The sequence below is a fragment of the Oncorhynchus tshawytscha genome, unplaced genomic scaffold (assembly GCF_018296145.1).
Source record: "Oncorhynchus tshawytscha isolate Ot180627B unplaced genomic scaffold, Otsh_v2.0 Un_contig_465_pilon_pilon, whole genome shotgun sequence".
Taxonomy (NCBI): domain Eukaryota; kingdom Metazoa; phylum Chordata; class Actinopteri; order Salmoniformes; family Salmonidae; genus Oncorhynchus; species Oncorhynchus tshawytscha.
In genome coordinates, this window is record NW_024609588.1 from 52,964 (window position 1) to 77,500 (window position 24,537).

At 49.8% G+C, this 24,537-nt stretch overlaps 1 protein-coding gene across 1 annotated transcript in view; it reads left to right on the top strand.

The window, feature by feature from the left end:
- Positions 1 to 24,537, top strand: part of LOC121845220 (transitional endoplasmic reticulum ATPase-like) — a 33,165-nt gene that overhangs the window by 5,138 nt on the left and 3,490 nt on the right. Inside the window, exons 3-16 of the mRNA XM_042316095.1 lie at positions 546 to 718; positions 1,555 to 1,697; positions 2,783 to 2,913; positions 3,516 to 3,647; positions 4,426 to 4,528; positions 4,886 to 5,019; positions 11,509 to 11,644; positions 11,767 to 11,879; positions 13,138 to 13,302; positions 13,736 to 13,845; positions 14,974 to 15,062; positions 15,203 to 15,336; positions 15,594 to 15,772; positions 23,393 to 23,522. Of these exons, the coding sequence (XP_042172029.1) occupies positions 546 to 718; positions 1,555 to 1,697; positions 2,783 to 2,913; positions 3,516 to 3,647; positions 4,426 to 4,528; positions 4,886 to 5,019; positions 11,509 to 11,644; positions 11,767 to 11,879; positions 13,138 to 13,302; positions 13,736 to 13,845; positions 14,974 to 15,062; positions 15,203 to 15,336; positions 15,594 to 15,772; positions 23,393 to 23,522 (1,872 nt within the window). The remainder of the gene's footprint in view (positions 1 to 545; positions 719 to 1,554; positions 1,698 to 2,782; positions 2,914 to 3,515; positions 3,648 to 4,425; positions 4,529 to 4,885; positions 5,020 to 11,508; positions 11,645 to 11,766; positions 11,880 to 13,137; positions 13,303 to 13,735; positions 13,846 to 14,973; positions 15,063 to 15,202; positions 15,337 to 15,593; positions 15,773 to 23,392; positions 23,523 to 24,537) is intronic.

Genomic DNA, 24,537 nt, shown 5'->3' on the forward strand with positions numbered 1-24,537 from the left:
GTCTCCAGCGTGTGTATTACTTCCTGTGTCTCCAGCGTGTGTATTACTTCCTGTGTCTCCAGTCTCCAGCGTGTGTATTACTTCCTGTGTCTCCAGCGTGTGTATTCCTTCCTGTGTCTCCGGTCTCCAGCGTGTGTATTACTTCCTGTGTCTCCAGTCTCCAGCGTGTGTATTACTTCCTGTGTCTCCAGTCTCCAGCGTGTGTATTACTTCCTGTGTCTCCAGTCTCCAGCGTGTGTATTACTTCCTGTGTCTCCATTCTCCAGCGTGTGTATTACTTCCTGTGTCTCCATTCTCCAGCGTGTGTATTACTTCCTGTGTCTCCAGCGTGTGTATTACTTCCTGTGTCTCCATTCTCCAGCGTGTGTATTACTTCCTGTGTCTCCAGCGTGTGTATTACTTCCTGTGTCTCCGGTCTCCAGCGTGTGTATTACTTCCTGTGTCTCCAGCGTGTGTATTACTTCCTGTGTCTCCAGTCTCCAGCGTGTGTATTACTTCCTGTGTCTCCAGTCTCCAGCGTGTGTATTACTTCCTGTGTCTCCCAGGCGAAGACAGAGGAGCTGCAGTTGTTCCGTGGCGACACGGTTGTCCTGCGGGGGAGGAAGCGGCGTGAGACGGTGTGTATCGTGTTGACAGACGACACCTGTCCAGACGAACGCGTCCGCATGAACCGCGTCACACGCAACAACCTGCGGGTACGCCTCGGTGATGTCATCAGGTAGGCTACTGTACTGATCACCTGTGTGATGTCATCGGGTAGACTACTGTACTGATCACCTGTGTGATGTCATCGGGTAGACTACTGTACTGATCACCTGTGTGATGTCATCGGGTAGGCTACTGTACTGATCACCTGTGTGATGTCATCGGGTAGACTACTGTACTGATCACCTGTGTGATGTCATCGGGTAGACTACTGTACTGATCACCTGTGTGATGTCATCGGGTAGACTACTGTACTGATCACCTGTGTGATGACATCGGGTAGACTACTGTACTGATCACCTGTGTGATGTCATCGGGTAGACTACTGTACTGATCACCTGTGTGATGACATCGGGTAGACTTCTCATTAGAGATATACAATTCTGGTAAGTTTCCAGGTTTTCCAGACATCCTGGTCGGAGGATTCCAGGAAGGTTCTAACCAGGATTTTTGGGAAATGTGGGAAATGCCTGTGTGCTGACTCTATATGGATGCAGGTAGGAAGCCTAGCAGTTAAGAGCCATTGGCTTTTAACCAACAGGTCGCTGGTCCGAATCCCCGAGACGACTAGGTGAAAAGTCTAAAAAAAAATCACATTGAATGCTGATGTGCCTTTGAGCAAGGCACTTAACCCTGATTCCTCCTGTTAGTCACTCTGGATAAGAGCGTCTGCTAAATGACTAAAAAATAAAATGTCTGCTTACTCTGAACCGGATTACATTTACATTTTAGTCAGTCGCAAATTGAGTCTATTTTTGGCCTAAAAAGCACTTTCAATGAAGATTCTCTGTGTGTGTGTCTGTGTGCGTGTGTGTGTCTGTGTGTGTGTGTGTGTGTGTGTGTGTCTAGTGTCCATGCATGCCCAGATGTGAAGTACGGCGTGCGTATCCATGTCCTGCCGATAGATGACACCATTGAAGGGTTAACGGGAAACCTGTTCGACGTCTTCCTGAAACCCTATTTCTTGGAAGCCTATCGGCCTGTACACAAAGGTACTCATAACTGTTGTACAAAAAGGTAGACCGACCCTACTGTCCCTTACACAGAGGTACTCATAACTGTTGTACAAAAAGGTAGACCGACCCTACTGGCCCTTACACAGAGGTACTCATAACTGTTGTACAAAAAGGTAGACCGACCCTACTGGCCCTTACACAAAGGTACTCATAACTGTTGTACAAAAAGGTAGACCGACCCTACTGGCCCTTACTCAAAGGTACTCATGACTGTTGTACAACAAGGTAGACCGACCCTACTGGCCCTTACACAAAGGTACTCATGACTGTTGTACAAAAAGGTAGACCGACCCTACTGGCCCTTACACAGAGGTACTCATAACTGTTGTACAAAAAGGTAGACCGACCCTACTGGCCCTTACACAAAGGTACTCATAACTGTTGTACAAAAAGGTAGACCGACCCTACTGGCCCTTACACAGACGTACTCATAACTGTTGTAGAAAAAGGTAGACCAACCCTACTGGCCCTTACACAGAGGTACTCATAACTGTTGTACAAAAAGGTAGGCCGACCCTACTGGCCCTTACACAGAGGTACTCATGACTGTTTTACAAAAAGGTAGACCGACCCTACTGGCCCTTACACAAAGGTACTCATAACTGTTGTACAAAAAGGTAGACCGACCCTACTGGCCCTTACACAGACGTACTCATAACTGTTGTAGAAAAAGGTAGACCAACCCTACTGGCCCTTACACAGAGGTACTCATAACTGTTGTACAAAAAGGTAGACCGACCCTACTGGCCCTTACACAGAGGTACTCATGACTGTTTTACAAAAAGGTAGACCGACCCTACTGGCCCTTACACAGAGGTACTCATAACCTTTGTCTATGAATTGTTTATATAACGTATAACTTATTATATAACTTCTGATATTCCATCAAGTTGTAATAACTTTTTCTAACATTTCTGACATTCTATAAACTGGCAACAAGACTTGAAGTCCTACAGCTGATAATTTATTACAACACTGTAATTCAACTAGCAGTTCACTATTTGGAAGTAGCTGTTTAGTTGTTAGTTGTTGAGTAGCTGTCATCATTGTTGTGTTGCTAGGCGACATCTTCCTGGTGCGAGGGGGCATGCGGGCTGTGGAGTTCAAGGTGGTGGAGACAGACCCCGCCCCCCACTGCATCGTCGCCCCGGATACCGTCATCCACTGCGAGGGACAGCCAATCAACAGAGAGGTCTCTTTGTAAAATCACACTTTTTTATTGAATTGGGCCAAAACAAACTCTACAACAGGGGAGTCCAACTCATTCCATGGAGGGCCCAGACACACGGTCTTACAGGAATTGAGTTTGACAACCCTGCTCTAAAATGTTGTGAACATTTCCCAAACTGAATGACTGAATGACTGTCTGACTGAATGACTGACAGCATGTTGTACCTGTGAGGGTCTCATATTGTCTTCCCTTGCCCCTCCCCCTGCCCCTGATAGGATGAGGAGGAGAGTCTGAATGATTGACAGAATGTTCTCCCTGTGAGGGTCTCATATTGTCTTCCCTTGCCCCTGCCCCTGATAGGATGAGGAGGAGAGTCTGAATGATTGACAGAATGTTCTCCCTGTGAGGGTCTCATATTGTCTTCCCTTGCCCCTCCCCCTGCCCCTGATGGGTTCGAGGAGGAAAGTCTGAATGATTGACAGAATGTTCTCCCTGTGAGGGTCTCATATTGTCTTCCCTTGCCCCTCCCCCTGCCCCTGATAGGACAAGGAGGAGAGTCTGAATGATTGACAGAATGTTCTCCCTGTGAGGGTCTCATGTTGTCTTTCCCCTGCCCCTGATAGGACGAGGAGGAGAGTCTGACTGACGTAGGCTATGATGACATTGGAGGTTGTCGTAAACAGTTAGCTCAAATCAAAGAAATGGTGGAGCTTCCCCTCAGACATCCTGGACTATTCAAGGCTATAGGAGTCAAGGTGATATATCCATCCCTCTATTTATACCTCTATCTGTCTGTTCTGTCCGTCCACCCATCCCATTTCAAAGCTCCAGAGTGGCGCAGCGGTCTAAGGCACTGCATCTCAGTGCTAGAGGCGTCAGTACAGACCCTGGTTCGATCCCGGGCTGTTTTACAACCGGCCGTGATATGGAGTCCCATAGAGTGGCGCGCATTTGGCCCAGCGCCGTCTGGTTAGGGGAGGGTTTGGCCCAGCGCCGTCGGGTTAGGGGAGGGTTTGGCCCAGCGCCGTCGGGTTAGGGGAGGGTTTGGCCCAGCGCCGTCGGGTTAGGGGAGGGTTTGGCCCAGCGCCGTCGGGTTAGGGGAGGGTTTGGCCCAGCGCCGTCGGGTTAGGGGAGGGTTTGGCCCAGCGCCGTCGGGTTAGGGGAGGGTTTGGCCCAGCGCCGTCGGGTTAGGGGAGGGTTTGGCCCAGCGCCGTCGGGTTAGGGGAGGGTTTGGCCCAGCGCCGTCGGGTTAGGGGAGGGTTTGGCTGGGGTAGGATGTCATTTTAAAATAAGAATTTGTTCTTAACTGACTTGCCTAGTTAAGTAAAGGATTTTTTTTTAAAATCATTCATCCAGCCTCCTCTCCTCCCCTCCCCTCCCCTCCCCTCCCCTCCCCTCCCCTCCCCTCTCCTCTCCTCTCCTCTCCTCTCCTCTCCTCTCCTCTCCTCTCCTCTCCTCTCTCCTCTCCTCTCCTCTCCTCTCCTCTCCTCTCCTCTCCTCTCCTCTCCTCTCCTCTCCTCTCCTCCTCCCTAGCCTCCCAGGGGTATTCTGCTGTATGGACCTCCAGGTACAGGGAAGACACTGGTTGCCCGGGCCGTCGCCAACGAGACTGGAGCATTCTTCTTCCTCATCAATGGTGAGACCTCTGACCTCCAACCCCTGACCTCCTAAACCCTCTAACCTTTTACCTCTAACTCCTGACCTCAAACCTCTAACCCATCTAACCCCCAATCTAACAATACTGGAGCCTTCTTCTGATTCAGCGATGAGGGGCATCCGGTCATGTATTTCCTGTGTGTAACGGCCATTCCAGTCCCCCCAGTTTACCCCAATCCCAATCCATCCCCATACACATATTCATAGGTCATAACGTATTCTAACTCCCTCTCCCAGTCTTGCGGTTAGGTAGGAGGGAAAATACATTTTGGTTCGGGGGATTATCTTCCTTCTGTCTACTCTGTCTCCTGTGTGTTACGCTGTATTGTGTCCCCAGGTCCTGAGATCATGAGTAAGATGGCCGGGGAGTCAGAGAGCAACCTGAGGAAAGCCTTCGAGGAGGCAGAGAAAAACTCTCCCGCCATTATTTTCATAGACGAACTGGATTCTATCGCTCCTAAGAGAGAGAAGGTGAGGAGGGAGGGACAGGAGCAGAGAGAAGCATGTGTTTAGTGAGTCCACCAGATCAGAGTCAGTAGAGATGATCAGGGATGTTCTCTGTTTAGTGAGTCCACCAGATCAGAGTCAGTAGGGATGATCAGGGATGTTCTCTGTTTAGTGAGTCCACCAGATCAGAGTCAGTAGGGATGATCAGGGATGTTCTCTGTTTAGTGAGTCCACCAGATCAGAGTCAGTAGGGATGAACAGGGATGTTCTCTGTTTAGTGAGTCCACTAGATCAGAGGCAGTAGGGATGATCAGGGATGTTCTCTGTTGAGTGAGTCCACCAGATCAGAGGCAGTAGGGATGAACATGGATGTTCTCTGCTTAGTGAGTCCACCAGATCAGGGGCAGTAGGGATGAACAGGGATGTTCTCTGTTTAGTGAGTCCACCAGATCAGAGTCAGTAGGGATGAACAGGGATGTTCTCTGTTTAGTGAGTCCACCAGATCAGAGTCAGTAGGGATGACCAGGGATGTTCTCTGTTTAGTGAGTTCACCAGATCAGAGGCAGTAGGGATGAACAGGGATGTTCTCTGTTTAGTGAGTCCACCAGATCAGAGTCAGTAGGGATGAACAGGGATGTTCTCTGTTTAGTGGAGATGAGTCCAGGGATGTTCTCTGTTTAGTGAGTTCACCAGATCAGAGGCAGTAGGGATGAACAGGGATGTTCTCTGTTTAGTGAGTCCACCAGATCAGAGTCAGTAGGGATGAACAGGGATGTTCTCTGTTTAGTGAGTCCACCAGATCAGAGTCAGTAGGGATGAACAGGGATGTTCTCTGTTTAGTGAGTCCACCAGATCAGAGGCAGTAGGGATGTTCTCTGTTTAGTGAGTCTTCCAGATCAGAGTCAGTAGGGATAATCAGGGATGTTCTCTGTTTAGTGAGTCCACCAGATCAGAGGCAGTAGGGATGTTCTCGGTTTATTGAGTCCACCAGATCAGAGTCAGTAGGGATAATCAGGGATGTTCTCTGTTTCGTGAGTCCACCAGATCAGAGTCAGTTGGGATAATCAGGGATGTTCTCTGTTTAGTGAGTCCTCCAAATCAGAGTCAGTAGGGATGTTCTCTGTTTAGTGAGTCCACCAGATCAGAGGCAGTAGGGATGATCAGGGATGTTCTCTGTTTAGTGAGTCCACCACATCAGAGTCAGTAGGGATGAACAGGGATGTTCTCTGTTTAGTGAGTCCACCAGATCAGAGGCAGTAGGGATGTTCTCTGTTTAGTGAGTCTTCCAGATCAGAGTCAGTAGGGATAATCAGGGATGTTCTCTGTTTAGTGAGTCCACCAGATCAGAGGCAGTAGGGATGTTCTCGGTTTATTGAGTCCACCAGATCAGAGTCAGTAGGGATAATCAGGGATGTTCTCTGTTTCGTGAGTCCACCAGATCAGAGTCAGTTGGGATAATCAGGGATGTTCTCTGTTTAGTGAGTCCTCCAAATCAGAGTCAGTAGGGATGTTCTCTGTTTAGTGAGTCCACCAGATCAGAGGCAGTAGGGATGATCAGGGATGTTCTCTGTTTAGTGAGTCCACCACATCAGAGTCAGTAGGGATGAACAGGGATGTTCTCTGTTTAGTGAGTCCACCAGATCAGAGGCAGTAGGGATGTTCTCTGTTTAGTGTGTCCACCAGATCAGAGTCAGTAGGGATGAACAGGGATGTTCTCTGTTTAGTGAGTCCACCAGATCAGAGTCAGTAGGGATTATCCGGGATGTTCTCTGTTTAGTGAGTCCACCAGATCAGAGGCAGTAGGGATGAACAGGGATGTTCTCTGCTTAGTGAGTCCACCAGATCAGAGTCAGTAGGGATAATCAGGGATGTTCTCTGTTTAGTGAGTCCACCAGATCAGAGGCAGTAGGGATGTTCTCTGTTTAGTGAATCCTCCAGATCAGAGTCAGTAGGGATGTTCTCTGTTTAGTGAGTCCACCAGATCAGAGGCAGTAGGGATGATCAGGGATATTCTCTGTTTAGTGAGTCCACCAGATCAGAGGCAGTAGGGATGTTCTCTGTTTAGTGAGTCCTCCAGATCAGAGTCAGTAGGGATGAACAGGGATGTTCTCTGTTTAGTGAGTCCACCAGATCAGAGGCAGTAGGGATGTTCTCTGTTTAGTGAGTCCACCAGATCAGAGGCAGTAGGGATAATCAGGGATGTTCTCTGTTTAGTGAGTCCACCAGATCAGAGTCAGTAGGGATGAACAGGGATGTTCTCTGTTTAGTGAGTCCACCAGATCAGAGGCAGTAGGGATGTTCTCTGTTTAGTGAGTCCTCCAGATCAGAGTCAGTAGGAATAATCAGGGATGTTCTCTGTTTAGTGAGTCCACCAGATCAGAGGCAGTAGGGATGTTCTCGGTTTATTGAGTCCACCAGATCAGAGTCAGTAGGGATAATCAGGGATGTTCTCTGTTTAGTGAGTCCTCCAAATCAGAGTCAGTAGGGATGTTCTCTGTTTAGTGAGTTCACCAGATCAGAGGTAGTAGGGATGATCAGGGATGTTCTCTGTTTAGTGAGTCCACCAGATCAGAGTCAGTAGGGATGAACAGGGATGTTCTCTGTTTAGTGAGTCCACCAGATCAGAGTCAGTAGGGATGAACAGGGATGTTCTCTGTTTAGTGAGCCCACCAGATCAGAGGCAGTAGGGATGTTCTCTGTTTAGTGAGTCCACCAGATCAGAGTCAGTAGGGATGAACAGGGATGTTCTCTGTTTAGTGAGTCCACCAGATCAGAGGCAGTAGGGATGAACAGGGATGTTCTCTGTTTAGTGAGTCCACCAGATCAGAGTCAGTAGGGATGAACAGGGATGTTCTCTGTTTAGTGAGTCCACCAGATCAGAGTCAGTAGGGATGAACAGGGATGTTCTCTGTTTCGTGAGTCCACCAGATCAGAGGCAGTAGGGATGTTCTCGGTTTATTGAGTCCACCAGATCAGAGTCAGTAGGGATAATCAGGGATGTTCTCTGTTTCGTGAGTCCACCAGATCAGAGTCAGTTGGGATAATCAGAGATGTTCTCTGTTTAGTGAGTCCTCCAGATCAGAGTCAGTAGGGATGTTCTCTGTTTAGTGAGTCCACCAGATCAGAGGCAGTAGGGATGATCAGGGATGTTCTCTGTTTAGTGAGTCCACCACATCAGAGTCAGTAGGGATGAACAGGGATGTTCTCTGTTTAGTGAGTCAACCAGATCAGAGGCAGTAGGGATGATCTCTGTTTAGTGAGTCTACCAGATCAGAGGCAGTAGGGATAATCAGGGATGTTCTCTGTTTAGTGTGTCCACCAGATCAGAGTCAGTAGGGATAATCAGGGATGTTCTCTGTTTAGTGAGTCCACCAGATCAGAGGCAGTAGGGATGTTCTCTGTTTAGTGAATCCTCCAGATCAGAGTCAGTAGGGATGTTCTCTGTTTAGTGAGTCCACCAGATCAGAGTCAGTAGGGATGATCAGGGATGTTCTCTGTTTAGTGAGTCCACCAGATCAGAGGCAGTAGGGATGAACAGGGATGTTCTCTGTTTCGTGAGTCCACCAGATCAGAGTCAGTAGGGATGAACAGGGATGTTCTCTGTTTAGTGAGTCCACCAGATCAGAGCCAGTAGGGATTATCTGGGATGTTCTCTGTTTAGTGAGTCCACCAGATCAGAGGCAGTAGGGATGATCAGGGATGTTCTCTGTTTAGTGAGTCTACCAGATCAGAGGCAGTAGGGATGAACAGGGATGTTCTCTGCTTAGTGAGTCCACCAGATCAGAGTCAGTAGGGATGAACAGGGATGTTCTCTGCTTAGTGAGTCCACCAGATCAGGGGCAGTAGGGATGACCAGGGATGTTCTCTGTTTAGTGAGTCCACCAGATCAGAGGCAGTAGGGATGATCAGGGATGTTCTCTGTTTAGTGAGTCCACCAGATCAGAGTCAGTAGCGATGAACAGGGATGTTCTCTGTTTAGTGAGTCAACCAGATCAGAGGCAGTAGGGATGATCTCTGTTTAGTGAGTCCACCAGATCAGAGGCAGTAGGGATGTTCTCTGTTTAGTGAGTCCACCAGATCAGAGGCAGTAGGGATGTTCTCGGTTTATTGAGTCCACCAGATCAGAGTCCGTAGGGATGTTCTCTGTTTTGTGAGTCCACCAGATCAGAGTCAGTAGGGATGTTCACTGTTTTGTGAGTCCACCAGATCAGAGGCAGTAGGGATGAACAGGGATGTTCTCTGCTTAGTGAGTCCACCAGATCAGAGTCAGTAGGGATGAACAGGGATGTTCTCTGCTTAGTGAGTCCACCAGATCAGGGGCAGTAGGGATGACCAGGGATGTTCTCTGTTTAGTGAGTCCACCAGATCAGGGGCAGTAGGGATGACCAGGGATGTTCTCTGCTTAGTGAGTCCACCAGATCAGGGGCAGTAGGGATGACCAGGGATGTTCTCTGTTTAGTGAGTCCACCAGATCAGGGGCAGTAGGGATGACCAGGGATGTTCTCTGTTTAGTGAGTCCACCAGATCAGAGGCAGTAGGGATGATCAGGGATGTTCTCTGTTTAGTGAGTCCACCAGATCAGAGGCAGTAGGGATGATCTCTGTTTAGTGAGTCCACCAGATCAGAGGCAGTAGGGATGTTCTCTGTTTTGTGAGTCCACCAGATCAGAGTCAGTAGGGATAATCAGGGATGTTCTCTGTTTCGTGAGTCCACCAGATCAGAGTCAGTTGGGATAATCAGAGATGTTCTCTGTTTAGTGAGTCCTCCAGATCAGAGTCAGTAGGGATGTTCTCTGTTTAGTGAGTCCACCAGATCAGAGGCAGTAGGGATGATCAGGGATGTTCTCTGTTTAGTGAGTCCACCACATCAGAGTCAGTAGGGATGAACAGGGATGTTCTCTGTTTAGTGAGTCAACCAGATCAGAGGCAGTAGGGATGATCTCTGTTTAGTGAGTCCACCAGATCAGAGGCAGTAGGGATAATCAGGGATGTTCTCTGTTTAGTGAGTCCACCAGATCAGAGGCAGTAGGGATAATCAGGGATGTTCTCTGTTTAGTGAGTCCACCAGATCAGAGGCAGTAGGGATGTTCTCTGTTTAGTGAATCCTCCAGATCAGAGTCAGTAGGGATGTTCTCTGTTTAGTGAGTCCACCAGATCAGAGTCAGTAGGGATGATCAGGGATGTTCTCTGTTTAGTGAGTCCACCAGATCAGAGGCAGTAGGGATGAACAGGGATGTTCTCTGTTTCGTGAGTCCACCAGATCAGAGTCAGTAGGGATTATCCGGGATGTTCTCTGTTTAGTGAGTCCACCAGATCAGAGGCAGTAGGGATGATCAGGGATGTTCTCTGTTTAGTGAGTCCACCAGATCAGAGGCAGTAGGGATGAACAGGGATGTTCTCTGCTTAGTGAGTCCACCAGATCAGAGTCAGTAGGGATGAACAGGGATGTTCTCTGCTTAGTGAGTCCACCAGATCAGGGGCAGTAGGGATGACCAGGGATGTTCTCTGTTTAGTGAGTCCACCAGATCAGAGGCAGTAGGGATGATCAGGGATGTTCTCTGTTTAGTGAGTCCACCAGATCAGAGTCAGTAGCGATGAACAGGGATGTTCTCTGTTTAGTGAGTCAACCAGATCAGAGGCAGTAGGGATGATCTCTGTTTAGTGAGTCCACCAGATCAGAGGCAGTAGGGATGTTCTCTGTTTTGTGAGTCCACCAGATCAGAGTCAGTAGGGATGATCAGGGATGTTCTCTGTTTCGTGAGTCCACCAGATCAGAGGCAGTAGGGATGATCAGGGTTGTTCTCTGTTTAGTGAGTCCACCAGATCAGAGGCAGTAGGGATAATCAGGGATGTTCTCTGTTTAGTGAGTCCTCCAGATCAGAGTCAGTAGGGATGTTCTCTGTTTTGTGAGTCCACCAGATCAGAGTCAGTAGGGATGTTCTCTGTTTTGTGAGTCCACCAGATCAGAGTCAGTAGGGATGACCAGGGATATTCTCTGTTTAGTGAGTCATCCAGATCAGAGTCAGTAGGGATAATCAGGGATGTTCTCTGTTTAGTGAGTCCACCAGATCAGAGTCAGTTGGGATGATCAGGGATGTTCTCTGTTTAGTGAGTCCACCAGATCAGAGGCAGTAGGGATGTTCTCTGTTTAGTGAGTCCACCAGATCAGAGGCAGTAGGGATGAACAGGGATGTTCTCTGTTTAGTGAGTCCACCAGATCAGAGTCAGTTGGGATGATCAGGGATGTTCTCTTGATAAGTGTGTGAATTGGACCATGTTCCTGTCTTGCTAGGCATTCAAAACAGAACAAGTACTTTTGGGAGTCAGAGGAAATGTATGTCTTAAAAAGTACATACTTTTCTTTAGGAATGTAGTGAAGTAAAAGTTGGAAAAAATCTAAATAGTAAAGTAAAGTACTGAAGTAGTACTTTAAAATATTTTTACTGAAGTACTTTCCACTACTGTGTGTTTGTGTGTGTGATAACTTTGTGTGTGTGTGTGTATGTGTGGTCAGACCCATGGGGAGGTGGAGAGGCGTATCGTATCACAGCTCCTCACCCTGATGGATGGACTGAAGCAGAGAACTCACGTTATCGTCATGGCAGCCACCAACAGACCCAACAGCATCGACCCTGCCCTGAGACGCTTCGGTTAGAGAAACACACACACACTCACTCACTCACACACACACACACTCACTCACTCACTCACTCACTCACTCACTCACACACACGCACACACTAGTTAGTAAACACATGTCTCTGTAACTCAGGCAGGTTTGACAGAGAGATCGACATCGGCATCCCAGACTCCACTGGTAGACTGGAGATACTGCAGATTCACACCAAGAACATGAAGCTATCTGACGACGTGGACCTGGAGAGGGTGAGGAGAGGGGAGGGGTGGGGGGTGAGGAGGGGGTGGGGAGGGGGGTGGGGGGGGGGGGTGAGGAGAGGGGGGGGGGGGAGAGATGAGGAGGGTGAGGAGAGGGGAGGGGTGGGGGGGGGAGGAGAGGGGAGGGGGGGGGTGAGGAGAGGGGAGGGGTGGGGGGTGAGGAGAGGGGAGGGGGGGGGGGGTGAGGAGAGGGGAGGGGGTGGGGGGTGAGGAGAGGGGAGGGGTGGGGGTGAGGAGAGGGGAGGGGTGGGGTGGGGGTGAGGAGAGGGGAGGGGTGGGGGGGGTGAGGAGAGGAGAGGGGAGGGGTGGGGGGGGGAGGAGAGGGGTGGGGGAGAGATGAGGAGAGGGGTGGGGGGAGAGATGAGGAGGGTGAGGAGAGGGGAGAGATGGGGAGAGATGAGGAGGAGGAAGAGAAGGGAGGGGTGGGGGGCAGGGTGAGGAGGGGGAGGAGAGGGGAGAGATTGAGGAGGAGGAGGAGAGATAAGGAGGAGGAGGAGAGGGGAGAGATGGAGGAGAGGGGAGAGATGGAGGAGAGAGGAGAGATGAGGAGGAGGAGAGATGGAGGAGAGAGGAGAGATGAGGAGGGTGAAGAGAGGGGAGAGCTGGAGGAGAGAGGAGAGATGAGGAGGAGGAGAGGGGAGAGATGGAGGAGAGGGGAGAGATGAGGAGGAGGAGGAGAGAGGAGAGCTGAGGAGGAGGAGGAGAGGGGAGAGATGGAGGAGAGGGGAGAGATGAGGAGGAGAGAGGATAGATGAGGAGGAGGATAGAGGAGAGGGGAGAGATGGTGGGTGGGGGGCAGGGTGAGAGATTGGGAAGGGGGAGGAGGGGGGAGAGATGGGGAGGTCAAAAGTAGTGCACTATATAGGGAATAGGGCTCTGGTCTAAAGTAGTGCACTATATAGGGAATAGGGCTCTAGTCTAAAGTAGTGCACTATATAGGGAATAGGGCTCTGGTCTAAAGTAGTGTACAGTATAGGGAATAGGGCTCTGGTCTAAAGTAGTGCACTATATAGGGAATAGGGCTCTGGTCTAAAGTAGTGCACTATATAGGGAATAGGGCTCTAGTCTAAAGTAGTGCACTATATAGGGAATAGGGCTCTGGTCTAAAGTAGTGTACAATATAGGGAATAGGGATCTGGTCTAAAGTAGTGGACTATGTAGGGAATAGGGTGCCATGACTGGGGAATGTTTTGTGCCAGTGAAGTTTCGGACAATAAAGTTCTACTCATTGTACTGTGCTTCCTGGTAGGTTTCCATGGATGCGCATGGCCATGTGGGGTCAGATCTGGCAGCTCTGTGTTCTGAGGCGGCTCTGCAGGCCATCAGGAAGAAGATGACCCTGATTGACCTGGAGGACGACACCATTGATGCTGAACTGCTCAACTCACTGGCAGTTACCAACGATGACTTCAGGGTTAGTGGCAGCAGCACAGACACACACTCAACCACGCACACAATATAGACCTGCTCATCTCATTGTCCATCCCCCTCTCCCCTCCTTCCTTCCTTCCTTCCTTCCTTCCTTCCTTCCTTCCTTCCTTCCTTCCTTCCTTCCTTCCTTCCTTCCTTCCTTCCTTCCTTCCTTCCTTCCTTCCTTCCTTCCTTCCCCTTCCCTCCCTCCCTCCCTCCCTCCCTCCCTCCCTCCCTCCCTCCCTCCCTCCCTCTCTCTCTCTCTCTCTCTCTCTCTCTCTCTCTCTCTCTCTCTCTCTCTCTCTCTCTCTCTCTCTCTCTCCTCTCTCCTCTCTCCTCTCCTCTCCTCCTCTCCTCTCCTCCTCCTCTCCTTCCTTCCTTCCTTCCTTCCTTCCTTCCTTCCTTCCTTCCTCCTCCCTCCTCCTCTCTCCCTCCAGTGGGCGTTGGGGCAGAGTAACCCGTCAGCTCTGAGGGAGACAGTAGTGGAGGTTCCTAATGTTAACTGGGAGGATATAGGAGGACTGGGAGAGGTCAGAGAACTGCAGAACTGCAGGAACCTGTATCTCAACAGGAACACACACACACCTGTATCTCAACAGGGAACACACACACACCTGTATCTCAACAGGTAACACACACACACCTGTATCTCAACAGGGAACACACACACTCCTGTATCTAACACACACACACACCTGTATCTCAACAGGGAACACACACACACCTGTATCTCAACAGGTAACAACACACACACACCTGTATCTCAACAGGTAACACACACACACACCTGTATCTCAACAGGTAACACACACACACACACCTGTATCTCAACAGGTAACACACACACACACCTGTATCTCAACAGGTAAACACACACACACACCTGTATCTCAACAGGTAACACACACACACACCTGTATCTCAACAGGTAACACACACACACACACACCTGTATCTCAACAGGTAACACACACACACACACACCTGTATCTCAACAGGTAACACACACACACACACCTGTATCTCAACAGGTAACACACACACACACCTGTATCTCAACAGGTAACACACACACACACCTGTATCTCAACAGGTAACACACACACCCACACACCTGTATCTCAACGGGTAACACACACACACACCTCTATAGCCTTAACAGCTGAGTAAAGACAGTAAAGACTAGTGGCTGAAAACAGCAGTTCTGATTCAACAGGACATGGCTGATATTGTGGTCAGATGCCAAATACCAGCCACATAGGCCTAGGTGTTGTGGGTGTGGAATAGAATTAAGTTGTCTCTATTGGTCAGTTTTGTCTAAGTGCTTTTCTTGACCCTCCCTCCTCTCCCTCCCTCCCTCTCCCTCCCCTCCCTCCCTCCCCCTCCCTCCCTCCCTCCCTCCCTCCCTCCCTCCCTCCCTCCCTCCCTCCCTCCCTCCCTCCCTCCCTCCCTCTCCTCCTCCCCCTTTCTCCCTCCCTCACTCTCTCTCCTCCTCCCCCTCTCTCATCCCCCTCTCCTCCCTCCCTATCCTCTCCCCCCCTCTCCTCCCTCCCTATCCTCCCTCCCCTCTCTCTCCCCCCCCCTCTCCTCCCTCCCTCCCTCCTCCCTCCCTCCCCCTCCCTCCCTCCCTCCCCCCCCTCCCCCTCTCCCCCTCTCCTCCCTCCATCCCTCCCCCTCTCTCCCAGTACCCGGTGGAGTACCCAGATAAGTTCCTGAAGTTCGGTATGACCCCGTCACGAGGAGTGTTATTCTATGGACCCCCAGGTCAGAGCACACATGCAGTACACACACACGCGCGCACACACACACACACACACACACACACACACACACACACACACACACACACACACACACACACACACACACACACACACACACACCCTGTCTCTCTCTCTTCCCAGGCTGTGGAAAGACCCTGCTAGCCAAGGCGATTGCTAACGAGTGCCAGGCCAACTTCATCTCCATCAAGGGACCTGAACTGCTCACCATGTGGTTCGGCGAGTCAGAGGCTAATGTCAGGGACGTCTTCGACAAGGTACCACATAACAGTGGCATAGCCTGACGTAGCAGTGACATAGCAGTGACATAGCCATGTGGTTTGGAGAGACAGAAACCAACATCAAGGACATCATCGACGATTATGTAGACTGACATAATAGTGACATAGATCTTCTAGACAAATACATTCCTGACCTCTGACCTCTATCATCTGACCTCCTGCCAGACAGGTGGCATCCTGCATCCTGTTCTTTCCTAACCTCCTATTCCCTGACCTCTGACCTCTAACCCCAGGCCAGACAGGCGGCCCCCTGCATACTGTTCTTTGACGAGCTGGACTCCATTGCCAAGTCCAGAGGGGGCGGAGCCGGGGACGCAGGGGGCGCAGCCGACAGGGTCATCAACCAGATCCTCACGGAGATGGACGGAATGTCCAACAAGAAGAACGTCTTTATTATAGGAGCTACCAACAGGTAGAGGGATGTGGGGGGTCTTTATTATAGGAGCTACCAACAGGTAGAGGGACGGGGGGGTCTTTATTATAGGAGCTACCAACAGGTAGAGGGACGTGGGGGGTCTTTATTATAGGAGCTACCAACAGGTAGAGGGACGTGGGGGGTCTTTATTATAGGAGCTACCAACAGGTAGAGGGACGTGGGGGGGGTCTTTATTATAGGAGCTACCAACAGGTAGAGGGATGTGGGGGGTCTTTATTATAGGAGCTACCAACAGGTAGAGGGATGTGGGGGGTCTTTATTATAGGAGCTACCAACAGGTAGAGGGATGTGGGGGGTCTTTATTATAGGAGCTACCAACAGGTAGAGGGATGTGGGGGTCTTTATTATAGGAGCTACCAACAGGTAGAGGGACGTGGGGGGGGGTCTTTATTATAGGAGCTACCAACAGGTAGAGGGACGGGGGGTCTTTATTATAGGAGCTACCAACAGGTAGAGGGACGTGGGGGGTCTTTATTATAGGAGCTACCAACAGGTAGAGGGACGTGGGGGGGGTCTTTATTATAGGAGCTACCAACAGGTAGAGGGACGTGGGGGGTCTTTATTATAGGAGCTACCAACAGGTAGAGGGATGTGGGGGGTCTTTATTATAGGAGCTACCAACAGGTAGAGGGACGTGGGGGGTCTTTATTATAGGAGCTACCAACAGGTAGAGGGATGTGTGGGGGGTCTTTATTATAGGAGCTACCAACAGGTAGAGGGACGTGGGGGGTCTTTATTATAGGAGCTACCAACAGGTAGAGGGACGGGGGGGTCTTTATTATAGGAGCTACCAACAGGTAGAGGGACGTGGGGGGTCTTTATTATAGGAGCTACCAACAGGTAGAGGGACGTGGGGGGGGGTCTTTATTATAGGAGCTACCAACAGGTAGAGGGACGTGGGGGGTCTTTATTATAGGAGCTACCAACAGGTAGAGGGACGTGGGGGGTCTTTATTATAGGAGCTACCAACAGGTAGAGGGACGTGGGGGGGGTCTTTATTATAGGAGCTACCAACAGGTAGAGGGACGGGGGGGTCTTTATTATAGGAGCTACCAACAGGTAGAGGGACGGGGGGGGTCTTTATTATAGGAGCTACCAACAGGTAGAGGGACGTGGGGGGTCTTTATTATAGGAGCTACCAACAGGTAGAGGGACGTAGGAGCTACCAACAGGGGGGGTCTTTATTATAGGAGCTACCAACAGGTAGAGGGACGTGGGGGGTCTTTATTATAGGAGCTACCAACAGGTAGAGGGACGTGGGGGGTCTTTATTATAGGAGCTACCAACAGGTAGAGGGATGTGGGGGGTCTTTATTATAGGAGCTACCAACAGGTAGAGGGACGTGGGGGGGGTCTTTATTATAGGAGCTACCAACAGGTAGAGGGACGTGGGGGTCTTTATTATAGGAGCTACCAACAGGTAGAGGGACGGGGGGGTCTTTATTATAGGAGCTACCAACAGGTAGAGGGATGTGGGGGTCTTTATTATAGGAGCTACCAACAGGTAGAGGGATGTGGGGGTCTTTATTATAGGAGCTACCAACAGGTAGAGGGACGTGGGGGTCTTTATTATAGGAGCTACCAACAGGTAGAGGGACGTGGGGGTCTTTATTATAGGAGCTACCAACAGGTAGAGGGATAGGAGCTACCAACAGGGGGGGTCTTTATTATAGGAGCTACCAACAGGTAGAGGGACGTGGGGGGTCTTTATTATAGGAGCTACCAACAGGTAGAGGGACGGGGGGGGTCTTTATTATAGGAGCTACCAACAGGTAGAGGGACGTGGGGGGTCTTTATTATAGGAGCTACCAACAGGTAGAGGGATGTGGGGGGTCTTTATTATAGGAGCTACCAACAGGTAGAGGGCGTGGGGGGTCTTTATTATAGGAGCTACCAACAGGTAGAGGGATGTGGGGGGGGTCTTTATTATAGGAGCTACCAACAGGTAGAGGGACAGGTAGAGGGGGGGTCTTTATTATAGGAGCTACCAACAGGTAGAGGGACGTGGGGGGTCTTTATTATAGGAGCTACCAACAGGTAGAGGGATGTGGGGGGTCTTTATTATAGGAGCTACCAACAGGTAGAGGGACGTGGTGGGGGTCTTTATTATAGGAGCTACCAACAGGTAGAGGGATGTGGGGGTCTTTATTATAGGAGCTACCAACAGGTAGAGGGACGGGGGGTCTTTATTATAGGAGCTACCAACAGGTAGAGGGATGTGGGGGGGTCTTTATTATAGGAGCTACCAACAGGTAGAGGGACGTGGGGGGTCTTTATTATAGGAGCTACCAACAGGTAGAGGGACGGGGGGGTGGGGGTCTTTATTATAGGAGCTACCAACAGGTAGAGGGATGTGGGGGGGGTCTTTATTATAGGAGCTACCAACAGGTAGAGGGACGTGGGGGTCTTTATTATAGGAGCTACCAACAGGTAGAGGGATGTGGGGGGTCTTTATTATAGGAGCTACCAACAGGTAGAGGGATGTGGGGGGTCTTTATTATAGGAGCTACCAACAGGTAGAGGGACGTGGGGGGTCTTTATTATAGGAGCTACCAACAGGTAGAGGGACGTGGGGGGTCTTTATTATAGGAGCTACCAACAGGTAGAGGGACGTGGGGGGGTCTTTATTATAGGAGCTACCAACAGGTAGAGGGACGTGGGGGGTCTTTATTATAGGAGCTACCAACAGGTAGAGGGACGTGGGGGGTCTTTATTATAGGAGCTACCAACAGGTAGAGGGACGTGGGGGGTCTTTATTATAGGAGCTACCAACAGGTAGAGGGACGTGGGGGGGGGTCTTTATTATAGGAGCTACCAACAGGTAGAGGGACGTGGGGGGGGTCTTTATTATAGGAGCTACCAACAGGTAGAGGGATGTGGGGGGGGGGGTCTTTATTATAGGAGCTACCAACAGGTAGAGGGATGTGGGGGGTCTTTATTATAGGAGCTACCAACAGGTAGAGGATGTGGGGGGGTCTTTATTATAGGAGCTACCAACAGGTAGAGGGATGTGGGTGGGGGGTCTTTATTATAGGAGCTACCAACAGGTAGAGGGATGTGGGGGGGTCTTTATTATAGGAGCTACCAACAGGTAGAGGGATGTGGGGGGGGTCTTTATTATAGGAGCTACCAACAGGTAGAGGGATGTGGGGGGGGGTCTTTATTATAGGAGCTACCAACAGGTAGAGGGATGTGGGGGGTCTTTATTATAGGAGCTACCAACAGGTAGAGGGATGTGGGGGGGGGTCTTTATTATAGGAGCTACCAACAGGTAGAGGGATGTGGGTGGGGGGTCTTTATTATAGGAGCTACCAACAGGTAGAGGGATGCTACCAACAGGGGGGGGTCTTTATTATAGGAGCTACCAACAGGTAGAGGGATGTGGGTGGGGGGTCTTTATTATAGGAGCTACCAACAGGTAGAGGGATGTGGGGGGGTCTTTATTATAGGAGCTACCAACAGGTAGAGGGATGGGGGGGGTCTTTATTATAGGAGCTACCAACAGGTAGAGGGATGTGGGGGTCTTTATTATAGGAGCTACCAACAGGTAGAGGGATGTGGGGGGTCTTTATTATAGGAGCTACCAACAGGTAGAGGGATGTGGGGGGTCTTTATTATAGGAGCTACCAACAGGTAGAGGGATGTGGGGGGTCTTTATTATAGGAGCTACCAACAGGTAGAGGGATGTGGGGGGGGGTCTTTATTATAGGAGCTACCAACAGGTAGAGGGACGTGGGGGGTCTTTATTATAGGAGCTACCAACAGGTAGAGGGATGTAGAGGGGGGGGGTCTTTATTATAGGAGCTACCAACAGGTAGAGGGATGTGGGGGGGTCTTTATTATAGGAGCTACCAACAGGTAGAGGGATGGGGGGGTCTTTATTATAGGAGCTACCAACAGGTAGAGGGATGTGGGGGGTCTTTATTATAGGAGCTACCAACAGGTAGAGGGATGTGGGGGGGGTCTTTATTATAGGAGCTACCAACAGGTAGAGGGATGTGGGGGGTCTTTATTATAGGAGCTACCAACAGGTAGAGGGATGTGGGGGGTCTTTATTATAGGAGCTACCAACAGGTAGAGGGACGTGGGGGGGGTCTTTATTATAGGAGCTACCAACAGGTAGAGGGACGTGGGGGGTCTTTATTATAGGAGCTACCAACAGGTAGAGGGATGTGGGGGGTCTTTATTATAGGAGCTACCAACAGGTAGAGGGACGTGGGGGGGTCTTTATTATAGGAGCTACCAACAGGTAGAGGGATGTGGGGGGGGTCTTTATTATAGGAGCTACCAACAGGTAGAGGGGGTCTTTATTATAGGAGCTACCAACAGGTAGGGGGGTCTTTATTATAGGAGCTACCAACAGGTAGAGGGATGTGGGGGGTCTTTATTATAGGAGCTACCAACAGGTAGAGGGATGTGGGGGGTCTTTATTATAGGAGCTACCAACAGGTAGAGGGATGTGGGGGGTCTTTATTATAGGAGCTACCAACAGGTAGAGGGATGTGGGGGGTCTTTATTATAGGAGCTACCAACAGGTAGAGGGATGTACCAACAGGTAGGGGGTCTTTATTATAGGAGCTACCAACAGGTAGAGGGATGTGGGGGGGGTCTTTATTATAGGAGCTACCAACAGGTAGAGGGATGTGGGGGGTCTTTATTATAGGAGCTACCAACAGGTAGAGGGATGTGGGGGGTCTTTATTATAGGAGCTACCAACAGGTAGAGGGATGTGGGGGGTCTTTATTATAGGAGCTACCAACAGGTAGAGGATGTGGGGGGTCTTTATTATAGGAGCTACCAACAGGTAGAGGGATGTGGGGGGTCTTTATTATAGGAGCTACCAACAGGTAGAGGGATGTGGGGGGTCTTTATTATAGGAGCTACCAACAGGTAGAGGGATGTGGGGGGTCTTTATTATAGGAGCTACCAACAGGTAGAGGGATGTGGGGGGTCTTTATTATAGGAGCTACCAACAGGTAGAGGAGGTCTTTATTATAGGAGCTACCAACAGGTGGATGGGGGGTCTTTATTATAGGAGCTACCAACAGGTAGAGGATGTGGGGGGGTCTTTATTATAGGAGCTACCAACAGGTAGAGGGATGGGGGGGGTCTTTATTATAGGAGCTACCAACAGGTAGAGGGATGTGGGGGGTCTTTATTATAGGAGCTACCAACAGGTAGAGGGATGTGGGGGGTCTTTATTATAGGAGCTACCAACAGGTAGGGATGGGGGGTCTTTATTATAGGAGCTACCAACAGGTAGAAGGATGTGGGGGGGGTCTTTATTATAGGAGCTACCAACAGGTAGAGGGATGTGGGGGGGTCTTTATTATAGGAGCTACCAACAGGTAGAGGGATGTGGGGGGGGTCTTTATTATAGGAGCTACCAACAGGTAGAGGGATGTGGGGGGTCTTTATTATAGGAGCTACCAACAGGTAGAGAGGATGTGGGGGGTCTTTATTATAGGAGCTACCAACAGGTAGAGGGATGTGGGGGGTCTTTATTATAGGAGCTACCAACAGGTAGAAGGATGTGGGGGTCTTTATTATAGGAGCTACCAACAGGTAGAGGGATGGGGGGGGTCTTTATTATAGGAGCTACCAACAGGTAGAGGGATGTGGGGGGGGTCTTTATTATAGGAGCTACCAACAGGTAGAGGATGTGGGGGGTCTTTATTATAGGAGCTACCAACAGGTAGAAGGATAGGAGCTACCAACAGGTAGGGGGTCTTTATTATAGGAGCTACCAACAGGTAGGGGGATGTACCAACAGGTAGAGGATGGGGTCTTTATTATAGGAGCTACCAACAGGTAGAGGGATGTGGGGGGGGGTCTTTATTATAGGAGCTACCAACAGGTAGAGGGATGTGGGGGGGTCTTTATTATAGGAGCTACCAACAGGTAGAGGGATGTGGGGGTCTTTATTATAGGAGTCTTTACCAAGCTACCAACAGGTAGAGGGATGTGGGGGGGTCTTTATTATAGGAGCTACCAACAGGTAGAAGGATGTGGGGGGGGTCTTTATTATAGGAGCTACCAACAGGTAGAGGGATGTCTTTATTATAGGAGCTACCAACAGGTAGAGGGGGGGGTCTTTATTATAGGAGCTACCAACAGGTAGAGGATGTGGGGGGTCTTTATTATAGGAGCTACCAACAGGTAGAGGATGTGGGGGGTCTTTATTATAGGAGCTACCAACAGGTAGAAGGATGTGGGGGGTCTTTATTATAGGAGCTACCAACAGGTAGAGGATGTGGGGGGGTCTTTATTATAGGAGCTACCAACAGGTAGAGGGATGTGGGGGGGGGTCTTTATTATAGGAGCTACCAACAGGTAGAGGGATGTGGGGGGGGGTCTTTATTATAGGAGCTACCAACAGGTAGAGGGATGTGGGGGGGTCTTTATTATAGGAGCTACCAACAGGTAGAGGGATGTGGGGGGTCTTTATTATAGGAGCTACCAACAGGTAGAGGGATGTGGGGGGTCTTTATTATAGGAGCTACCAACAGGTAGAGGGATTAGGGGGGGGTCTTTATTATAGGAGCTACCAACAGGTAGAGGGATGTGGGGGGTCTTTATTATAGGAGCTACCAACAGGTAGAGGGATGTGGGGGGTCTTTATTATAGGAGCTACCAACAGGTAGAGGATGTGGGGGGTCTTTATTATAGGAGCTACCAACAGGTAGAAGGATGTGGGGGGTCTTTATTATAGGAGCTACCAACAGGTAGAAGGATGTAGAGGGGGGGGTCTTTATTATAGGAGCTACCAACAGGTAGAGGGAGAGGGATGTGGGGGGTCTTTATTATAGGAGCTACCAACAGGTAGAAGGATGTGGGGGGTCTTTATTATAGGAGCTACCAACAGGTAGAGGGATGGGGGGGGTCTTTATTATAGGAGCTACCAACAGGTAGAGGATGTGGGGGGTCTTTATGATAGGAGCTACCAACAGGTAGAGGGATGTGGGGGGGTCTTTATTATAGGAGCTACCAACAGGTAGAGGGATGTGGGGGGGTCTTTATTATAGGAGCTACCAACAGGTAGAAGGATGTGGGGGGTCTTTATTATAGGAGCTACCAACAGGTAGAAGGATGTGGGGGGGTCTTTATTATAGGAGCTACCAACAGGTAGAGGGATGTGGGGGTCTTTATTATAGGAGCTACCAACAGGTAGAGGGGTGTGGGGGGTCTTTATTATAGGAGCTACCAACAGGTAGAAGGATGTGTGGGGGGTCTTTATTATAGGAGCTACCAACAGGTAGAGGGGTGTGGGGGGGTCTTTATTATAGGAGCTACCAACAGGTAGAGGGGTGTGGGGGTCTTTATTATAGGAGCTACCATTCCACTCCCTCCAGACCTGATATAATAGACTCTGTTATCCCCCTCCAGACCTGATATAATAGACTCTGTTATCCTCCAGACCTGATATAATAGACTCTGTTCTCCTCCAGACCTGATATAATAGACTCTGCTATCCTCCCTCCTCCAGACCTGATATAATAGACTCTGCTATCCTCCCCCTCCAGACCTGATATAATAGACTCTGCTATCCTCCCCCTCCAGACCTGATATAATAGACTCTGCTATCCTCCCCCTCCAGACCTGATATAATAGACTCTGCTATCCTCCGTCCAGGGAGGCTGGATCAGCTCATCTACATCCCTCTACCAGACACAGCCTCCCGTACCGCCATCCTCAACGCAAACCTACGCAAGTCCCCCATCGCCAGAGTCAGTACACACACACACACACATGGACTCGCACACACACAGACACAGACACACATAGACACTCACAGACAGAGACATGCGCACACACACACACACACACACACACATACACACATAGACACTCACAGACAGAGACATGCACACACACACACACACACACACACACACACACACACACACACATACACACATAGACACACATAGACATACACACACATAGACACACACACACATAGACACACAAAGACACACACACATAGACACAAAGAAAGACACATAGACACACATAGACACACACACACAAAGACACACACACATACACACACACATAGACACACAAAGACACACACACATAGACACACAAAGACACACACACATAGACACACAAAGACACACACACATAGACACACAAAGACACACACACATAGACACACAAAGACACACACACACATAGACACACACACAAAGACACATAGACAGACATAGACACAGATACACACATAAAGACACACACAGACACAGACACACACAAAGACACTTAGACACAGACACAGACACAGACACACACAAAGACACATAGACAGACATAGACACAGATACACATAGACACACACACAGACACAGACACACACACATAGACACACACACAGACACAAAGACACATAGACAGACATAGACACAGATACACAGACACACACACACATAGACACAGACACAGACACACACAAAGACACATAGACATTGTCAAGTAATTATTTAATCTGTGTTCATAAATTCCAATTATCTTCATCTGTTTGATACCCAGAGGTTGTGAAGTTCTGGTCTTAAATAAAACAGACAGAATTCCCAGCTCACAATTGATCAGGTCCCAGTTTATTTACGAGAGCTCTGAAGTTTTCACAAATCCTTTCCCTCTTATATCATCCTAAACTACACACACACATACACACCAACAGGGATTTTCACATGAGTCGAACCACAGTTTATAACCCCTCAAATGACCAGGCTCCCCCAG